The sequence below is a fragment of the Molothrus aeneus genome, chromosome 12, assembly GCF_037042795.1.
Source record: "Molothrus aeneus isolate 106 chromosome 12, BPBGC_Maene_1.0, whole genome shotgun sequence".
NCBI classification, from domain to species: domain Eukaryota; kingdom Metazoa; phylum Chordata; class Aves; order Passeriformes; family Icteridae; genus Molothrus; species Molothrus aeneus.
Genome location: NC_089657.1, coordinates 16,961,755 through 16,982,458, shown reverse-complemented (window position 1 = coordinate 16,982,458; position 20,704 = coordinate 16,961,755). Strand labels below are relative to the sequence as shown.

General features: G+C 51.0%; 1 protein-coding gene across 3 annotated transcripts; it reads right to left on the bottom strand.

Annotated features, from left to right (window-relative positions):
- Positions 1–873: 873 nt before the first annotated feature.
- TRAIP (TRAF interacting protein) lies at positions 874–20,693 on the bottom strand. Of its 3 annotated transcripts, none has more exons than XM_066558328.1 (15): positions 20,396–20,693; positions 19,195–19,252; positions 17,889–17,972; positions 13,957–13,996; positions 11,272–11,399; positions 8,266–8,360; positions 7,556–7,669; positions 6,562–6,649; positions 4,946–5,035; positions 4,649–4,737; positions 3,779–3,934; positions 3,532–3,580; positions 2,886–3,011; positions 2,304–2,354; positions 874–1,354 (listed from the first exon to the last, which is right to left on the bottom strand). In XM_066558328.1, the coding sequence occupies exons 1-15, from the start codon at positions 20,491–20,493 to the stop codon at positions 1,229–1,231; spliced, it is 1,392 nt and encodes a 463-aa protein (XP_066414425.1). In that variant the 5' UTR covers positions 20,494–20,693; the 3' UTR covers positions 874–1,228. The 3 variants fall into 3 exon arrangements, with proteins under 3 accessions (XP_066414425.1, XP_066414424.1, XP_066414426.1); XM_066558327.1 differs by having other exon boundaries at positions 19,195–20,093; positions 20,396–20,487; XM_066558329.1 differs by lacking the exon at positions 20,396–20,693 and adding an exon at positions 20,019–20,388.
- Between the last annotated feature and the right edge of the window lie 11 nt (positions 20,694–20,704).

The window sequence follows — 20,704 nt, the reverse complement described above, 5'->3', positions numbered from 1 at the left end:
TCTCCCAAGGGCTGGCACCACAAAGGAACCTGAAGGGTTGAGCATATCCATCACCCAAGCTCAGACCTCCACCCTAAGGTGCAAGAGGCTGGAAAATGCTCAGAAGACAGTTGTGTTAACAAGTGTACACAGTAATATATTTTATTCCCTAAAAACATGTTTTTAGCCAGTCCAGTAATACAGATTTGGCCTGAAGCAGCTGGAAATAGGAAAGGTCAGATTTGTACAGTAGAGGGCTTTATGAGGTGCCTCAGCACATCTGTTCCTTGCAGCTTGGACAGCCCTGCTTCAGGGGTGGACCTCCTGTTCCACAGATCCAAGCTGAAGAACCCAGACATGTTCAGCCCCACCAGCCTCCCCCTCCCCTGAAGGGAGCCATTCTTCAGCACTTCTCCAGGCCATTCCAGCCCTCTCATCACAAGGTAGAACAATTACAAAATAATAAAAATACTCTTATTAAAACATAGAAATTAATAAACAAGTTTCACACCCACACATGCCAAGCACAAAGGTCACACCAGCACACCTATCTCTGCTTCCATGTGCAGCAGGGGTCACCCCAATACTTCCCTTCCAAGTCAGTAGTTTCAGTGCCAAGCCTGCAAGACCACTCTGGACTTCATGATTCAGAATGGGGCAGGGCAACACAGCTCCCAAGTCCACCTGTGGATCTCCCCAGCCCCAACAGGCCTGTGGCTGAGGGAAGGTGTTTAATTTGATGATGAATATACAGACACTCAACAGCCACACAGGGTGCTCTACACAATTCTTCCTACAGTAAACTTTCTTGGAACTATTTACACCAGGCATGGAGCTGGTCCAGGTCCCTTCTCCCTGCTGCTCTCCAGACTGACATCCCAGACACCTTCCTGCACCTCCTGCTTGTGGCTGCATCCAAGAAGTGCAGTTCCACCTGGTGCCAGAGAGCCCAAAGCAGCAGCAACTGCAGAACTCTGAGGAGGCCAGAAGGCAAGAAAACCCTGTTAATTCTGCATGAAAAAATGGATGAAGGAATGGTAAAATGAGGGTAACTCAGTCCAGGCACTAGCCAGAGGCTTGGCCTCCAGAGGCTTGCTGCAAGGGCAGGATTCTCCACAGGGCAGCATCAGTGCTTTGTGAACAGTACCCCAGGCAGTGGTGGCTGCACATTGCCTCGTGCCAGGCTCTGGGCAAGTGTGCTCTGCCCTGCAGCCTCTTCTCCAAGCCTCTCCCAGGAAGTCAGGGACTCTCACAGCAGGAAAGTGTCCATTCTGGCCTGGCTGCTGCTGGAGGAAAGTGCAGGAGTGGCAGATGCTGGCCTGGAGACCTTCTTTTTGTTCCTAACTGGTAATGGACGGATTTCTGCCAGGTTTGTCTGGAGGTAAAACTGTCAAGGAAAGCACAGATCAGTGCTCTGGGAACACAAGTCATCCAACACCTGCTGCAGACCAGCCTGAAACACAGACCTGGCACCCATATACCTGCATCCCTGAGGACAGGATGGGCTTTGCTGCCTTCTCACGGGAGCAGAGCTCAGGCACCCACCTGTCAGGGAACATTTCCAAACACAGGGGGTTTCAACTGGATATTAGGAAACATCTCTTCACTAAAGAGGTGGTCAAGCATTGCAACAGGCTGCCCAGGGAAGTGGTGGAAGTCCCTGGAAGCATTAAAAAAACATGCAGACATGTTGGTTGGGAACATGGGTTAGTGGTGGGCTTGCTAATGCTGGGTTAATGGCTGGACTCTGATCTTAGAGCTCTTTGCCAACATTAATGATTTCATGATTCTATGCTATCTCCCTGCACATAAACCAGCATTTTAACAGCATATCTATTTGAGTTGCAAGACCTCCTGAGCCAGGACACTGTGCAGGTGAAGGCAGAGCAGCCAGAGCCTGCAGCCTCCCATGGCAGAGCAATCCCAAGGCAGGAACAGCTCCACACCTGGGAGGGTGAGCTCAGCCCAGCCACTCCTCACCACTGTGGAGCAGCAGCATCCCACAGAATGAGGGCTCCAGCTGCACAGGCTGGCAGGCACACAGCCAGAAGAGGCTGTGCTACACTGCTGCTATAAGATCTCAAGGGCACAGGCAGTCCCTGAAAATTTCACTGATTTCTAGCTGATGCACTCCTGTGAACCAGCCACAAGTGCTCTCAGCAAGTTCAGGACCTTGATACCTTTGCTGAGCTCAGATTTGTTCAGGGAGAACTCAGATCATTCCTTGAGGATCCCAAGTCCAGTTTTTGTTGAGACCAAAGAGAAGATCAGAAATGAGGTGCCCACAGCATCAGCAGTGCCACACAAGCTGCAGGAAAGGATACTGGCTCTATGAACTTTGTCCTGCCTCCCATGCCATCGTAGCCCGTCCTCACCTAGGAGAGAGAAACAAATGAGCCTGGAGCAGCACACAGAGCCTTGGCTACTTCTCCTCATGCTGGGTATGGGGAAGGGGGAGTCTTGCAGGCCACAGCTGCTGAAGAGGGGTTAAAGGCCCTTGGAAACACTCAGTACTTGTGCTAAGACCTCACTTTTGGAAAAAGACAGACCCATGGGTATTAACAAAGTTTGGGAATATTGGGCACTTTTTCAGATAAGCCAACCAAGGCTTAGGATTTTGTCACCAGGAGTGAGGAATACAAGGAGAATACCCCCTGCACTCCAAGGAGGTGGAGGAATAGGACATTGAGAGCCACTTAGTCTGCTGCCAGGAAAGGAATGAGCATCTGTCATCCCTGGAGCTCTGCAGGACTGGGAAGTAGCCAGGTTGTGCTCTGAGATTTATTTTCCACACACTGTATGTGGCAAGGTAAAAGCCTCATTCACTTCCTCTTTCAGGGTCAGTTCAGGACAGAGGTGGCAGTGCCAGCCCTGGGCACACTCACCAACTGGACAGTCATACTTACAGAGCCCATGTTCCTGTGGGAACCCAGCAGACCACCCGAAGATGGCTTCTTGGAGAGAAAAGAGTTCCTGATGAATGCTGGCAAGAGTCCTTTAAGAGCATCATCCTCCAGATCATCTGCCCCGTTCTGTCCCACAAAATAACAAGAAAAGCCCTTTAACCAGCACAATCTGCTGAATGGAATCCACATACAGGCAGCACTAATAACACAGACAGCTATTTAAGGTAATGGTTACTGCCATACCACGTCAGGTTGGAAACTAGCAGCTTCCAATCTCCCACTGGGGTTCATGTGGAACAGTGCCCAGGAGGCAGGACACTGCCACCAGCAAGCCTGGGCAAACAGCCACCTCAGCTGACCCCACAGGCCTTGTGGTCAGCTCCAGTGGTGGTTGTGAAGCATATCTGGGGCAGAATCATCAGCAAGCACGTGGGTCCCCACCCTCCTTTCTCCTGCCCAGTTCCAGGAGGCCTGAGGCAGCAACAGTGTTTCTAGGAGACCATCAAGGAAAACACTTTGAAGCACAGACTGGTTCTATAGATGGGCCAGTCTATAGCCACAAGGGAGAAAACAGATTCTTTATTCCAAGCTTATTAACAGCAGAATCAAAGAGGCGACACAGAAAAATCAAGATTAGTCCTTTTACCTCCACTGCTTCCTTCAGAACTTTCTTCGCCAGATTTACCACAGGAGGCCTGTAAGGAGCCCAAGGAGCAAATCAGCAGAGATTTATTGTTCAAATGGAGCTGGCAAGGACAGACAAGGCCAAGCAAATGACGACAAAGCTTGCAGCACACCATCAGGCAGCTGGAGATATCTGATCTCACACAGAAACTTCCAAAGCAGTGAGACTTTGATCTCCTTTAGAAGCAGAAAGAGGAGGGAAAACTCACGGCTTTTTATCCAGCTTCTGCCTTTTTGCAGGGCCGAGGGGAGCTGTGCAGGGCTGGTGTTCAGGGGTGGCCACGTCGAATGTGGCATCCAGATTGATCTCATCACTGTGGGCTGGGCGGTGGAGCTTGGGATGCTGCAGCTCCATGGGAGCAGGGCTGCAAGGCCAGGAAAAGCATCAGTCACTGAGCCACTGCCTGCACCCAGGGGAAGGTAGGGCTGCACCCCACGACACTGAGTGCTCACACAGCAGTAGCACCAGGAGCAGAGCCCTGTTCTGCTTACACATCAAAGAAAGGACAATCTGAACCCCAGAGTTTAAATTCTATGTCCCAAATTACTGCTCCCTCTCAAATTCTGAGCGCTGTGACACCAGCACCCAGAGCCCAGGAATCACACTGACACATTGCTGCTCTGTGGACACAACCCAGCTTGCTCTACTGGGCTAATGGCACAGGCTCCTCAAGAAAGGCTGCATAAAAGCAGATGTCATTTCTCAGGACAGATTCCTCTGCCTAGCTGAGATCTTTGGTCACCATACACCAGTGCATGCTCATCACATGGCCAGCTCTAAAGCCACAAGAACAGCAGCTTTAGGGATGTTTCCCAGGCAGGGCACAGTGACAAAGACTTTTTCAAAACCCAGGCCATTCCTCCACCCTCTCCTGACCCAAACCCGCTGAGACTTTTTCCACGTAAACCAAACATCATCTCATCAGCTACAAGAAAAAGGATACAAGGAACAAAACCACCATACCTCTGCAACACCTACCAGACTAGTACATCTCTGCTTTCTCAGTTAAAGTGTCAACTCTGGCTTTGGACCTGTCCCCTACATGCCTGTACTGTGTGTGAGGATGCAGCTCACTAACCTTTCCAAGACTAGCCGACTGAGTGTTTCCCTGGTTACAGATGGGACCTTCAGAGTATCCTGCAGGATGTCTATCTTTTTCTTCAAACTCTGGAGAGAAAATGGAAAGCAGCCAGTGAGATAAGGAAAAATTTAGCAATAGATACTTTGCCCCTTTTCCATAAATCGACATCAGGTGGAGCTCAGAGGTAGGCTGGGAAATTTAGTCATTGAGCAAAAGCCAGCATAAGTCCTGGCTTTGCAGCTGCAGACCAGTCTGCAGTAACTGGCAGCTGGCCATGAAGAAAGATATTCTCACCAAGATCTCCTTGTCTGCATTCTTCAGATCTTTCTGTGTGCTTTTTAACTCCTCCTTTGTCTTCTCCAACTCTGAAGTCGTTTTCTGCAGCTGCAGAACACAACAGAGTGTGGGTTATACTTACCTGCCTAAGGGAGACTGCAGAGCCCTGTGAGAGCAGTGTGCTCTGCAGCACATGCTACTTCCCCTGTTTAAGGGCTCCATTTTCCTGTGTCAGTCTGACCAACCTCTCCTGTACCAGTGCAATCCAATCCCTGCCCAATTCCACAAGCTGCCTGCAGAGGGATGTCCAGGGCTGCTTGCCCAGCACTTATGCCTCACGGCAAGAGTTTTTCACTGCTCTAACACTTGGTGGCTGCATTCTAAATTCCTGCAGGACTTTGGACACAGCAGAGCACAGAAATCACAAACCACAGGCTGGAGGATGGCTGTGCATCAGCAGTGCTGGCACATGGACGAGCCTGATTCAACAGGGAAGCATGCCAGCAGCAGGGGTCAGGAAGTGGCCTGCTACCACTTCAGACACTTCAGTGGGTCCGGGAGCCTGGGCCAGCTCACACTCTGTGGGTACAGTCAGCTCTCTGGCAGCCAAGCCTGGAGCCCCTTGTGCACTGACTCGCATCCTCCTGACCCCACTGGCCACCACAGCTTGGGGCTGACTCAGCCAGGAGCAGCCCAATTCCAGCAGCAGAACCTTGTGGAGGGGTTAACTTCTCTGGGGAGCACAGCACAGCAATCTGAAAACCTCCTTCTCCATTTGAGGGGACAGCAGCAATGGCTGAGTAACAGAAGTAGGCCAAATCCACCCACAGCTTCTCACTTTGTTGGCTTAGACACAGGGATGCCCCAGGGAACACCTGTGCCTTGGGGAGTGAGGTTACACACACACTTTTCACAGGGATGTACTACCAGAACAAAGACAGTCCTGCCTGACCTGAGCTAACAGAGCCCGGCCATGCCTGGAGCAGGGGGAGCACAGCAGCAGAGGCATGTCAGCATCCCCAGGCTCTGCACCAGCTCAGGAGCAGCCCAGGCAGGCTCTGTGCAGGGCCACCTGTGTGTCCTCACTGTGCTTTGGGAAGCTCTCCTGCCCTGAGCACAGCATGATGTGGGAGCCCTGGCCCAGCTCAGTTGGCTGAAGGCACATCCAGTCACAACTGGGTGTGACTGGATGTGCCAAGCCAGGACTAAGCCCTGCTCAACTAATTCTGGCTCCAAACCCCTTCCCACTTCCTTAGGGGCCCAGTTCTGCAGCAGGAGGAGCTGGCAGCTGAGTGCTCAGCAGAGTAGCCAGATGAAGGAATTGCTACTTCCAGAACCCAGTGGGAGCAGTGGAGCACCTGTGTGCTGCTGCTTTCCAGCACAGGCTCCCTGACAAACTCTGGCTGGCTCTGCACATGCTGCTCCAGCACTGTCCCCAGAGACTGCCCTCCTGACAACAGCCCATGAGCTGTTTGCTCACCACATCACATCCTGACCCAGAAACCCAGCCTGGCCCTTCCACACACCTGTACCTATCAGCATGGGAGGGGGTCACTGCAGAGGCCTTGGACCTCAGTTATGGACAGGGATCTACAGACCAGATGTCACCCTGGCAACTCACACTCTCCCTTTACCTTATTATTGACAGAAAACAGCTCCTTTTTCAGCTTCTCTGTCATCTCACCAGAGATCTTCCGAGCCTCCTTCAAATTCTCATATTCCCTACAAAGAGACCCAAAGAGTCACACTGTTCGTAAGGCAGCTGAGCCAGAACTTCTCAGAGTCAAGCCAAGACCCTCAAATTGATGCTGGACCTGCAGAGCCACCAGAGAAAACCCAGGAGACACAATGCCCTTTAAGGAACAAAGATGAGTGAGTGTACTAACACTGTCACACATTCCACTACACCATGGGGGAGAAAAAACCTGCATGGGGTACCATGCCTGATTCCACCAGCAAAATGGGAACCAGAGCCAGGGGTGTTTTAATTGCCAGTGAAAAAGACAGAAAACAGAGCACAGCCTCCATGCCAGCAGCAAACAGGGGACTTTGCTTTAAGTGACTTTTCAGAGACTTCCCACTACTGGCCATGCACATTCATTCCCAATTACACCACAGGGACACTTGCCTCATTACAGCTTTGTACCAAAGCTGCAGTTATTCAGCTGCCATCAGAACAGACACAAAAAAAGCTGTGTTTTTTCCCCAGCAGGACCAGATGGATATCCAGGTAGGGGAGGGGCAGCAGTGGAGGCTTGCTTTGCCAGAGGCCACAGCTGCACAGTGCAGTGCTGCAGAGGGCACAACCCAGAGCTCTGCATCCGCTTGCTTTCCCCCGGGCATGAGAGGAAAGCAGAGGGAATAATCATCATCACTTCATAGGTGCACTGACAACTCTGGAGACAGTTCCCATGGTGACACACATGTCACTACAGTGACAAGAAGAACAGTTCAGTGTGACAGGCTCCAAACTAGGTCCCCAGGATCTGTCAGTCAAAGCCCAGTGGAAGCCCTAAGAGGTGGTGAAAGCCCCACAGAGCCCATGTGCCTGTGGGTGCTTGGCAGAGGGCTCTCCCTGGGCACTCCCAGGACAACACCAGCCAGCTGTGCCAAGCCTGCAGCACCTACTTTTTAAGGGAGACACAGTAGATTGCAAGCTGCTCCACCGCTGCCTGCCCGACTCCCATGTCTCTGATCATCTCCTCCACTTCCGAGCGCTGGCTCTGAAGCAACAGCTCGATCCTGCACAAAAAAAACACAAACAAAAAACATACCCTCAGCACATGAATCACAAACAGACCTGGGAAAGAGACAAAAGCCCTGCTTCCCCTTCAAGGGGCTGGTGCAGCCTGAGCTTCTCTTGCAGGCACTCTGGGTGTCATGGGAGAAGAGAGACAGCTGCCTCACCTCAAGCAGGGCTTTTCACTGGGGAAAAGCAGCACTACTTGGACTAGAGAAGGGGCAGCTGCACACACATACTGCACATGGAACTGATGCCCAGCTCTTGGTCCCTATAGCCCAGTGGCTCACTGTGCTCCTGGGCTGGCATTCTGCCCCAGCATCCTCTGATAACAGAAATGGCACATAGCCATGCTCAGTGCACTAGAGATGAGGCCAGTACCCTGCCTTGCTGCTCTTTAAGGAGAGCAGCTGTCTGCAAACAGCAGGGGCAGGAGGCATGTAAGGGCAGCTAAAGCAGCCATTTCAAAGTTCAAGATAAGATGATCCAGCACATGGAGGTGGGTGCTGCAGCAGGCCCAGCAGAACCCTGCTCCCCTCCCCAAAAAGGGAGAGGTGTGCAGCCAAGCCTGCAAGGCCAGGGCGCACCCGGATCTCACCGCTCCATGGTTCTCAGCTTGTTCCGCAGCCGGCGAGCCTCCTCCTTTGAACTTCTGTTATCCTCCTGCTGCTGCTCCAGGAATTTCATCTGCTTCTGCAGGGAAGCAAGCACACCCAGCCTGCTGTGAGGCTCCAGGGATTGCTGGAGAAACATCCCGGCTTATGCACGCTGCGGGCAGCTGGGAGCACACATTGGCTGAATGCTCTCACCACCTCAGCAGCCTGGGATTATGGACTCCCTCCCACTGCACCCCTAGCTCTGCTCCCCACAGCACAGCAGGGTCTCAGTGCTGATCACAAGGTAAGGCTGGAGCTGAACCCATGTTACAGCCCCTCTCTGCTGCACAGTGCCCTGTATGCAGCAGTGACAATTTGTTTTTCAAAAGCAAAGGAGTCCACAGCAAGCAAATCTTGCTATTGCCTTTCCCTCCGTGCACAGCTGATTGCTTCAGCCTCCCAGCTCTCCTTACTATTAGCTGCTTAGAGCATGGATAGGAATGAGTGGGTCTCTTCTGGAAGACCTGGGTGAAATCAGACACCCCCTAGGCATTTCTCTCACCTCCTGCAAGTCTATTGCAGCCTATTGCTGTCACAGGCATATTTTATGAAAAATCCTTTTGCCAGGATCTTTTCTCCTGAGAAGCTGAGAAGCTTCAGCTTCTCCATGTTTTGCTGCTTTGGAATGTGATCTGGAGAATTGTTTACCCAGCATGTGAAACTGTTTTTACTTGATGACCAGTGACAGCCACCTGTGTCGAGGCTGTGAGCAGTCACAAGATTTTATTATCATTCCATTTCATTCCTTTCAAGCCTTCTGATGAAATCCTTTCTTTTAGTATAGTTTTTATATATTATTTTCTTTTAATATAATATATATCATAAAATAATAAGTCAGCCTTCTGAAACATGGAGTCAAGATTCTCTTTCCTCGTCCTGGGACCCCTGCAAACACCACCACATATTGCCTCTCCAGCAGTAACACAGAACCTCAGCTGAGATGGAACAGCACACATCTGCAGTGTGCCAGAGGATGGGGATAGCTGAATTAGCACCATTCTGATGCATCTGTGCTGTCTAGGTTTCTGTGTGCCTGGGCACTTTGCACAGCAACTTTGAAAGGCTCTGGTTTCAGCACAGCGCTGATTGCAGGGAAAGGCCTGGCAAAAGATCATTGCCTTGTAAAGCTCCAGCCCACTCAAGTTCAAGGATTTTATCCACTTCCTGCCACAGAAACCAAACAGCTGTGAAACCACCAGGAAGTTGAGGAGGGACAGTGTTGCAGGCTCATGTGTCACTCTTGTTTAACTGGAACCTGTCTTTGGCTTTTCCCTAACCAGAACTCTCAACACTCCAGATCCCCACAGCAGTGTTTTGTGCCTGGTCAGGGCAGAGGCCCCAGCTTCAGCCAGTCTGAAACTGCAGCAAACTGGCAGTGCCAGCAGAAGATATGCCCAGCTCACAGCCTTAACCTGCGTCACAGCAAGTTAAGCCTGTATTTTCACTGTAGAAGTTTAGTGCTTTAATCTTTAATGATGCAGTTTAAGACAGTGCTTGGCATTCAGCTGGGAAACCCCATACACCACAGAAAAGATACCTCCAGGTCCCTAATCCTTCTGCCCTGCCCAGCTTTCATTAAAGGGACTTAAGCATACAGAGAGGGTTTTGCAGCAGGGAAGATAAGCACAAAGCCTCCTCCAGAGGTGTCAAGGCAGGAAAACCCAGCACTGAGATGCTGAGTTGAGCAGCAAGTACCAGCTTCCACTGCCACAGTTATTTCTGCTGGAGTAGGGGGCATCAGAGGTATCCTGTCACTGACCTATCCAGGATCACACCAGCATCTATGGCATGGCCAAGATCCAGGCTGCCTTTACATGCAAGCAGATTCGATATAATCCCATGGTTGGGCAAAAACAGTTGTGCTGGCCCAAGATGAGGCCTGCCTGGCATTAATTCCTTACTCCTTCTGTCCTAGTATCAGGTAGATCCCCCAGATGCTTCCTCCCAAAAGAGCCCAGCTGCAGGTGGCATATAGCACAACAGCACCATGACATGTCTACAAGCTCTCTCTGGGCCACTTGGCCTTGAAGGTCAAGAAACAGGATGCAGTTTAGGACACTGGGTCAGACAGCATGGGAAGTGCAGCAGACACTTATCCCACTTTCCAGCCTGCAGCTCACAACCTCACCTGCCTGCACCCCACCTTCTTGAGACAGGCACATCACCTTCACACAGCACAGACTGCCCAGCCCAGCATCAAGGCAAAGCTGCTCCAAGACATCCCAACAAAGCTGCTCCTGCTCCTACCCTCTTCCTCTTGCTGTTTACACATAGTACATGACTACAAACTGAGTCACTGCACACTGAAGCACAACAGGAATATTTGATCCCTGGACTTCACAACATTACTAACCCAACTGAGGCAAAGCCCTGGCAACAGAACAGAGACAGGAGAGTTAGCTGGATCAGATCCCACTCAGCTGAAGCCTGCAACTCCCCCTCCATAATTTTCAGTTTGATTTCTCCCCCCAATCAAAGTAAGAAACTAATTTTCCTTGAATCCCACTTGGCCTAAACCCATTTCAGAAGAACATTCTACCTCAGGGAACCACTGTTTCAGCAATGGGGTGCTGGGGCTAGTTCCCACACTAGATTCCTGCTACTACCTTTATGACCAGCATTGCCACTTCATTAGTGAGGTTCAGCCACATTCCTCAGGCTGGGCTGGCATTTCTCCCTCACCAGGGATACCTCTACCTTGAGCACCTGTACACAAACCACAGGCCTGTAGGCTTTTTATGCCTCTGAATCACCTCAGGCAGAGCACAAACAGGACCTCGAGTCCAGAAACAGCACTTGCTTCGATTAATCAAACCAAAATGAAAATCTAAGTACCAGACCCAAAATCCCACCAGCACAATTTCTTTATTGGCAGGATCTGCAGAGATCTTCAACAGAACTAACACTGACTGCATGATGGTTAGCCCTACTGGGGACAGGAAGGGTACCTTGAGAGAGGAGCACAGCATCTCTGTCTCTCCCAGCATCTTCTGGAGCGACTCTATCGTGGCGTTGCGCACATCCAGAGTGTCCCTCAGCCCGTCCACAACAGCCTGGCATTCCCGCTTTTCCTTCTCTGGAAAGGAAGAAACAGAAAGGTCATGGCCTGGTAACCCAGACTCCAGTTGCAGCACAGCAGCAGCAGCACACAGACTGCTGGCAGGCTCAGCTCCAGGCTGCCAGGATTCGGCCATTCCTGGAGAGAGCCATTTCTCTAAGTGGCGTCTGCACCAGGGTCTGTACTGAGCAATTGCTTCTCTCAGTGCCAGCAGGCTTCAAGATTTCTTTACTAAAGATAAAAAATTCCCTTTAATAGCTTTCCAGCGCCAGCCCTGCTAGCATTAAGATGATGTATCTTAACTCTTGCGTTTTCTCAAAGCCAGGCTTGCACAAGGAAATAATTCCTCTCGAGTTACACCAAGCTGTCATAGAGCTGGAGAAGAGAGCTTTGTATCCATCCTCTCCACATGGAATCTTATGTGTCAGGAACCCCTTTGGGGGCCACTGAGCAGCTGTATGCAGGGGTCCACCAAGCTGCTGCACATGCCCTCACTAACCACAGCACCTACATCAAAGGGCAGGAGGCAGTGACACTGGGGACATCACAGGACACATGACAGCTTAAGTCGATTCCCCAAGTGCCCACTTTTTGCAGGTCACAAAACCTTTGCATCCTGCTCTCTCTCCTCCTGGCAATCCAGGAGCAAAGCACATGCCCCTAACCACCAGAGAGAAGGTGGTGGAAACCACCACCAGATTTCAATTTGTTTTGTGGAGACAAGGGAAGGACAGGTCAGAAAGCAACAATCACTATCAGGAGCTCCTAGACCAAACAGGGAACAGCCAGCATCATTGAGAAGCTCAAAGCAGTTGGGTAATAAGGGAAAGCAGGAACCCCTCCACCTAACCCTGCTAAGGGCAGGGTAAAACCTTCAGCTCAGCATCTTCAGAGTCTTTGCTAAAATTGCCTGTGGCTCCAGCCTGGCAATAGTAGAGAGCCAAAGAGTACCTTTCCAAAAAGTTTGTTCTCCTTGCAAGCCATCCAGTTTCAAATTCTGCCTCCATATCCTGTGGAAGCATGACCTGCAGTGAAGCTGCACTGTTCAGTCAGGGAGTAAAAGAGCCATGTGGGACCGAGGAACAAGAGAGGAACATGTTCCAGCAGAAGCACACGGGTGGCTTCTCCACTGATCTGAATAACCCTTTCCCACCAGAGGCAGTGCCTGGAGATGCTCCCTTGCATTTGCAGGGACTCCACACCCACTGGAAGAGTTAGGGCTTCCCCCTCCTCCGTTCCCAGCTGCCCAGAGGCAGATGGCAGGAATCAAACCCCTCTGTGCTGCAGGAATGATTTTTCAGCTCATTCAGAGTGCCTCCCACAGAGCCTGCTCGGAGCTCGGCACCTCTCGAGCCATTTGCAGGCTGATCAGAGCCTGGCAGCTCCACAGCTCCTCTGCAGCACACAGAGCAGAGCATAGCTTCACATGGAGAACTTATACACAGGAACCAGCAGAGAGCAGAGTACCCACAGCAAAGGAGGCAGGAGGTGGGAAGGAGCTTCGCATTTCCAGTATGAAAAGAGAATGGGACAGGGAATGTCAAATCCAACCTCTACTCACCAGAAGCCGAGAAGATTAGCAGGCCTTCAAGCAGTTTTTCTTGGATAATATCCTAGTAAGAATCCCAGCCACCTTCCCCAGAAGATCTGGCTCTCTACCAAGTCACTAAACTCAACCAAGCTGGCAGGAGAACAGGCCTCAGAATAGAGACGTGCAGACCATCCAATTCTACTCTAAGGCTAAGGACCGAATCCTCAATCTACTGGCTATTCGTGTCTGTCTCGTGCATGCAGGGAACGCAGAGGAAAGACAACTCTTGGGGCGTGGGTGAGCCCCCAGCATTCTTTAAACATTTTTTTACCCTTCTGCTAGCATGTTTAAGGATTTCTGTCACTTAGACTGACATTTTCCTTTTGCTGCTCATGACTCATGTTCTGATGACAGGCTGCCTACAGACGATGCTTAAAACCCATCGACAAGTCTCCAGGGCTTTTGCTTTTCCTGCCTCCCTCAAACATCCTCTAAAATTAAAGATGGGAAGATGGAAGTGCGTGCACACTGAACTCCGTCTGCTCTTCGCGCGACACATGTGGCACTGCAACAGCCAAACAATTCCAATGCTGCTTTTGGACACCACTTTCACCCTCTCATCTGTTGGAGGGAATAAACCTTTGCCATATGCAGCTGTGAGTTTCCCAGCAAGCAAACCAAGGCTTTTGCTTTCAAGCCTGTTCCAGATAGAGCTTTGCTGCAATTCTGTAAGCTTGTGATTAGGAAGGGGGCAAAAAGATTGCATCTACCTGTCTAAACTTGCAGTGAACTCCTGAGTTACAGCAGAGCTGGGCCAGGCTGTGGTCTCAGGCTCTGTCATATAAGCTTTGCCTCACTGGAGGTGTTCTCACCTCAGAAAAAGCTCTGAAGAAGTTGCTCTAGCGAAACAGCTTGCAGCCTGAACCATGCCCTTGGCTTCAGAGAGGGGTGGCCTCTGCACAGGGGCTCCTCAGACCTGGCCAAGCCACCTGGCACAGGTAGAGCCCAGGAGCTGCTGATCCCCTGCAGGCTGCAGGAACTCACCTTTCAAGGAGAGCTGGGCCTTCACCTGGTCCAGTTCATTCTGAAACACAACACAGAAAAGCCCATTAGGAAATGCCCTGCAGAGATGCTTTCACCAGATCTTAAAAAGATTTCTCAGCAGGACTTTTGGACCAGGCAGGTACTGAAGAGGGGATATAGAAACAACAAGCACAGAGTTACAAGCCTGGATTCTCACAGGGAACGGAAAGAGCACCTCCAACTGGCTTTCTTCAGGGGGAGAAGAGAGGATTGCAGCTTCATCTTAGCCTTGTCAACCTTGTGTTTCTCACACTGTCAGTCATCCTGTTTTAGCTGAATAATTTTGGAAGGCTCTCAGGGAAACACAGGAAGTCAGGCAAGAACAATTTTTATAATGTTTTACCTAAACAAGGCAATAAGGGAGGAATGTTGCCAGACTAACTGGATTACTGAGAGTTCTTTAAACTGAAGTGAACTTTAATCAGATGGAGGTGGGAGACAGAAGAGCACAGCCAGACACCTGAAAAGGTAACCAAGCATGCACTCAAACATGCTGGCAGACACTGAAGTCACTGCAGTTCAGGATGCTGATATGAGCTAACAGCTCAATCGAATGCTGGAAACAGATCACTGAGAAACCAATCCATAACACACCAGCTGAGAGTGCACAAAATCTCCTGGGTACCACAAGGGTCTGAGGAGCATCAACTATTTCTAACGCCTTCATCAAGGATCAGAAAGAGGCAGCAGATGCCCTGAAGTTTAAATTACAGAAAATGAAGTGATATAATTTAACACTGGCGAATAGCCAAAGGAAATGTGGAGAGGTTAAAAAGAGAGGCTATTTATATCTATATATATATTTAAAAGAAAAACCAGAGAGATAAATATATGCAGGAAAGAGTCAACAGAAGATGACTTAAAAAGCTGTGTTAGAGAACTGCAGAGGAAAGCACATAACAAGTCAGGCAGGAACTGCAGTGGAATAAAACCACAATAAAATGCCAACACAGGCACACAAATCTGTGCAACCCAGAATGCTACATGCAAATCTGAGCCGAGAATAGCACCAGCAGTGACCACAGCTCTGACAGGACTGGAGCTAGGGCTCTGCTAGTGACAATAAAGGCAGGAAAGGCAATGTGGGATGTAAAGCTTGGAAAGCAGAAGGGACTAAATGCAAAGCCGAGCAGAGCTGACTGGGACTTGCCCTAAGGGGCACAACTGCTGGAGGGCTAATGTGGAATTAACTCTGCTGCAGGAACTATTCTGAAGTAGCTTCCTCAGAGTCCTATTCAGGAACGATTAGTGGGCTCACAAGATGTGCTAATTTTCATGATAGCAAAGAAACCCTGGGCTACTTCAGGCAGCTATGTAACATTACCTCATTCATCAACTTAATCTGAAATCCCTCATCCTCCACCACAGCTCCTAAAAGCCGCTCCCAATTTTCTCTCCTCCGAGAGAAGCTCTCCTCTCCCTGCCAGACTGAGTTACAAGATCAGATTTTCCCAAGATCAAATGAATATATCCTGACCACAAACAGACAGCTGTCCTCCAAGGCTTCTACCTTCCCCAGCAGGTTTACAGGCAGGAATCCTCCCCCCACCTCCTCTTCACCAAGCTAAAATCTCATTTGGAAGAATTCTGCAGTCCCCAGATCATAAGCAGCTCTTGACAGACTCACTGAGGTGTTACACTCCAAAACTCACCCTTTTCCTGCTCTGGGAACAGCCACATGGAGACTGTTCTGCTCACAAGGACTATCTTTAAATTCAATATAGGCTAAACCCAGGTTCAGTAATGAAGGAAATGCCTGGACACTTAGCCTGTGCTCCACAGCTACTCCAGGGATCCAGGTTCCCCCTGGTGTTTTTATTGAAGTTTTAGCCTGGGGGTGGAGGAAAGCAAAACAGCCCCAGCACTCCTGTGACTGTAAACATTTCTGAGTAACAGCAACAGTGAGAAACAGAAACAAAGACAATTACAAAAGATAATCTGGCTAATTCTGCAACAACGGGAAGGGGTTTCAGATCATGAGGGAGCTCTTCCAACCACTTCACTGGGTGCCAAAGACTGGTTCTCCGAAGAGAATCCCAAGCTTGTCACCCCAAGATGACAAGCAGACCACAGCTACATACTTTGCTTTCTAGCACATCCTTTTCATGGCAGGAGGCCAAATGCTCGTTCCAAGACAGCTGTGGGCTGCACAGATACAGCTCCAGTTGAATACACAGATCAACACCACTCTATGCCCAGGCTCTTGGAGGGCCAGGCAGTGGTTCATCACAAACCTTGGATTTTTTTTATTTTTTTCTTCCTCAGGTGAAGTTACTTCTGGCTGAGGATACCAGAGGTTCTTATCTCATCCTCTGAAGAGCCCAGGCTTGGCCCACGTGTTCACTTTGAACTGCTGCCTGGCCAGAATCAGACACACTGTCACAGGCAGATCTCACATCTGGGTGGACATTAGTCCCTCATCCATTGTGAACAAGGCATCAGTGCTCTTAAGGTACTCCACATCTCCAGAAACGAGGCAGCACACCACATGAAACTGCTTGCAGCAGCAGCAACCTGTACAGTGCACACAGCAGTGAATACCCACACAAGCTAATGATGCTGATTTACCCAGAAAAGTATTTGGTTCTTTCTGTTGGTGACCTTAGAGCCCTCATTAAGCAGGCTGTACACTGAGGCTAGATGTTGCTCTGACACATACACACAAGATTTATAGGAGCAGGAGGAGTTACCATTAAGCTTGTTGTGCAGGAGCAGCTCCACAGTCCTGCCCTTGAGCAAGGGAGCAGTTCTGCACAGCCTGCCTGGAGCAGAAGGCTGGGGGAACCCATTTTAGATCATGGGGTGGGGGTGAGAGAGAACAGGAAGATTTTCTAGGGCGATTCTCTCCAGACAACCCATTCCGAGTCACCCATCTCATTACACCTGTGGGAATGGATCTCAATCCATACGAAAGGAAATGTATCTGCTGTGAGGGCACGCAGCTCCAGGGCCCAGAGATGCTCCTCCACTCCTCTGCACACTTCAGTCTTCAGATTTGTTACTGGTGATCTTGGAGAAAGACACTGCTACTGACATTCTAGTCTGGCTGGCTTTATTTTAAAGACATACAAAGTACATATAGAATTGTCATGGCAACTGCTAATTATGGTAATTGCTGCACATGCTGCTTCTAAACACAAGAGGGTACAAGCATCCCGTTATACCAAGGTCAACCGGCCACCCTTTTTTTGGAACAGATAATTCCAAGACAGAAGGAGCCGTGTTTCATCCACACTACACAAAGGAGAATGTGGAACAGCCACTCTGCTTTTATCCCTACTCACACACAACTCTCTGCACCCAAAGGTGGCACTTGCAGCACACCACCAGCATCCCAGCTCCAGCCAGGATTCTGCCAGGACCCAGCCTCCACGTTGTTCACTGCTGCTGGTGTGGCTTCAGGCAGTTCCTTTCCTCATCTCTCTTGGGGAATCACCCAGCCCTACATCCTTCAATCTGCACAACCGCCCTGCACAGAAGGTTCCTCCAACGGCCCCTTCTTTCCAGAGGGGTCAGCAAGGCTCACACACAACCACACCACAGATACCAGCAGCAATTCACTGCATCTGGGATTTCCCTTCTCTTGTCATTGGGAACAGCTCTGTACCCTCATTCCCAAGGGAGGAACAGCAGTCTGATGTGATGGTGTTTCAGGAGGTTTCCAGGTAAAGTGAGAAGCAGAAAGAAGAGCAGGAAGAAGAGGAGGCTCCTTCAGTCACCACATGGGATTTGGTCAGAGGGAATGCTAAAGAGACTGATATGCTTCAGGTCAGACACATGAGCACAGCAAGCTCCAGCTGGGGAAGCACCTGCTGGCAGAGGACCAGCAGGCCAGGCCACCCTCCCAGGAGGCTGAAACATCACATGAGGAAAGAACTCCCCCATCAAGTTACCTGCAAGGTCTCAGCATCCGGTGCTGCTTGCTCGTCCAGGGTAACATCAAAAAACAGCTTACTGATGATATGTCTTTTGCTGACCTAAACACAGGAGACAGAAGAGTTTGATGGGCACAAATATGGAAACAACAGATATGGAAGACAGATGGAGGGGGAGAAGGTACTGTCTTGTGACAAGGCCATGAAAGGCAAATCAGATCACGTGTTTGACACCATTAGTGCTGATGCTCTGCTTTGGCTCAACAGCACAGCAGCAGACCCCCCACTCAGTTTCTGGCAGTGTGACTCCAGCCAAGCTCCTGAGCTGCAGCAGAAAGATTCAGACATTTCTGAATCGAGCGCAGTCTGTTCTCTGGCAGCTCAGCCCAAAGCAGCTGATGCTGAGCTAACATGATGCCAAATCCTAAGACAGAAGTACGTGCTGCTTTCTGCAGGCAGAAGGTGCTGTAATTGAATTTGATAGCTCTCCACACCTCCCCCATGCAGTTACAGCTTTGTGTTTTAAGTATTATATACAGTCATGACACCAGCTAATTGCATGGTTACTGCCACATAAGATGTTATTTCGCGATAACTCCATGGTAACCCAGAGATGTAAGAGGCAGAGAAGAACAGAGGGAATCAACAAGTCAGGGAAGGAACAAGGGCCAAGACCTTGAGAGGAGGAAAGAAGCACGAACACAGAATAAGCCCAAGCAGCAGCTGGCTAAAAATTTTCATCTGAGAGCGAGGAAACATCTCCTGCAGCCACTACGTGCCAAGACCTGCTGGTGGCATGAAGGCTGGTGACACAAGGGACTTCAAAGACGTTCAGGTACCAGTTAAGCCAATGGAAACCCAAGTCTCAGCCTTCTATCTCAGAAGCAGAGCACATCCTTCCTTCTCTCCCCAGCCACTGCTTTTCTCAAGGGAGGGTCGAGTACTGCTAAGCCAGGAGGGGTTGTAAGGCCCACGTGCAGCAGAATGGGCTGTTCACCTGACAGCAATGGGCTGGGCACACCACAAACACCAGTCAGGTGCCCCACTAAGCCCTTGCAGCCCCTCCTGTCATCATGGCAATACTTACCCAGCCTAAGGAAAAGCTGTGAAAACCCATAGCCCCTTTTGAAAGGAGCTGCAGTACAGACAGCAGCAGGGCACCCTCAGCCCAGTGCAACCCAAAGGGCTGTGAAGGGGAGTTCCTCTCCTCTGGGGATTCCCAAATGACAGGAAGTCCCTCTGCTTTTTACCACGAGCCTTTTTCTGGCATCACCCTAGGCCAGAGCTCCTTGGTGCCACAGGCGTGCACGGGGGATGGCTTTACCTGGTTTCTGCACTGCGGGCATGTCCGGCTCGGTGCAGTGTCAAACCACTGGAAGAGGCTGAGAAAGAAAAGGAAAACACAGTAAATCCTTACAGTCCTGGGCCACTGCTTCCAGGGGCCATGCCCCAGCTCCCCAGGAGACAGCAGGATGTGACTCCTCATCACACAACACACTAAAGCAGAACTGCAAGCCTTCAGTCCAGCGCTGTGGCCGGCCGGAGCTCCGTGTTCCACACGCATGCTCCACCCACATCTCCAAGACAATTCCTGGCTGAATTTAGCATGTGAGCTTATCTTTAACAGGGCAGAGCTTTTGCAGAGCTCAGATCTCTCTGGGAGACAGGCACTGAGGAGCCACAGCTTCGCAGGAGCGAGTGGATGCACACGGGAGCTGCTCTATCAGGCTGTGACAGTCAGCTCCAGCCCAGCCAGCTCCAAGGGTGCCACTGAGCACGGATCTCTGAGCCAGGGGTGCCAGGCTGGGCTCTGCTCTGCCACGACGAACACAAACCTGCTGGGCTCCCCAGGACAGCTACTAATGCATTCTGCAACCAAGCCATCACATCACACTGGAAAGGTTTATTTTGGGAGCAGGTAATGATTTGGAGCTGGCAGGTTCCCTTTGGAAGCTCTCCCTGCTCCGCTGGCTGCTGGCAGAGAGCAGGCCCGAGCAGAGCTGCTGAGTGAGAAGTGACAATCACACCCGTGGTCCTCTCCAAGCTCGTTAGCCAGGAAAGCAAATGCCCACCCTCTCCCCACACAAAGTTTATTTCCTGAGAAGAACCATTTCCTTTCAACACAGTCCTAGAAAAGCACGGAATTACCAGGGCACCTTCACCATAATCCAGCATCAGTCCCTCCAAACACCCTGTGACACTGGCTCTTCGGGAGAAGGGAGCCTGCAGGCAGCACAGCGACAGAAGCACAGAATCAATTAGGTCGGAAAAGATCTGAGCTCATCGAGACCAGCCTATGACCGATCACCACCGTGCCAAGTGCCACATCCAGTCCTTCCTTAAAGGCCTCCAGGGACGGCGACTCCACCACCTCCCGGGAGAGCCCGTTCACACGTGTGATCAGCACAGCCCGGGCTGCTGCGGCAGCTCCGTGAGCTCCTCCGAGCCCTCTCGCGGGACCACACAAGGTGCCCACGGCTGACACCCACGGCCGGGCCCGAGCCCCCGCCCGTCCCGGCGCTCACCAGGCCTGGTGGAAGGTGTGCCCGCAAGGCACGGCCGCCACGTCCCGCTCGTTGTCGAAGAAGTCGGAGCAGATAGTGCAGTGTGCGCGGATGGGCATGGCGGGGCCGGACCGGTGACCTGGGAGGCTCCTGAGGGTCGCGGCCCCGGGGCTGGAGCGGCGGCGCGGCCCTGCGCGGTTTGAACGCGACCGCGAGCGCGCCGCTTCCGGCCCGCCCCGGAAGTGACCTCAGGGGATCACGGGACGGGGCCAAGGGTGGGGCTGTGTTGGGTGGGCGTGGTCTATGGTGCGTGACCCGAGTGGGTGGGGC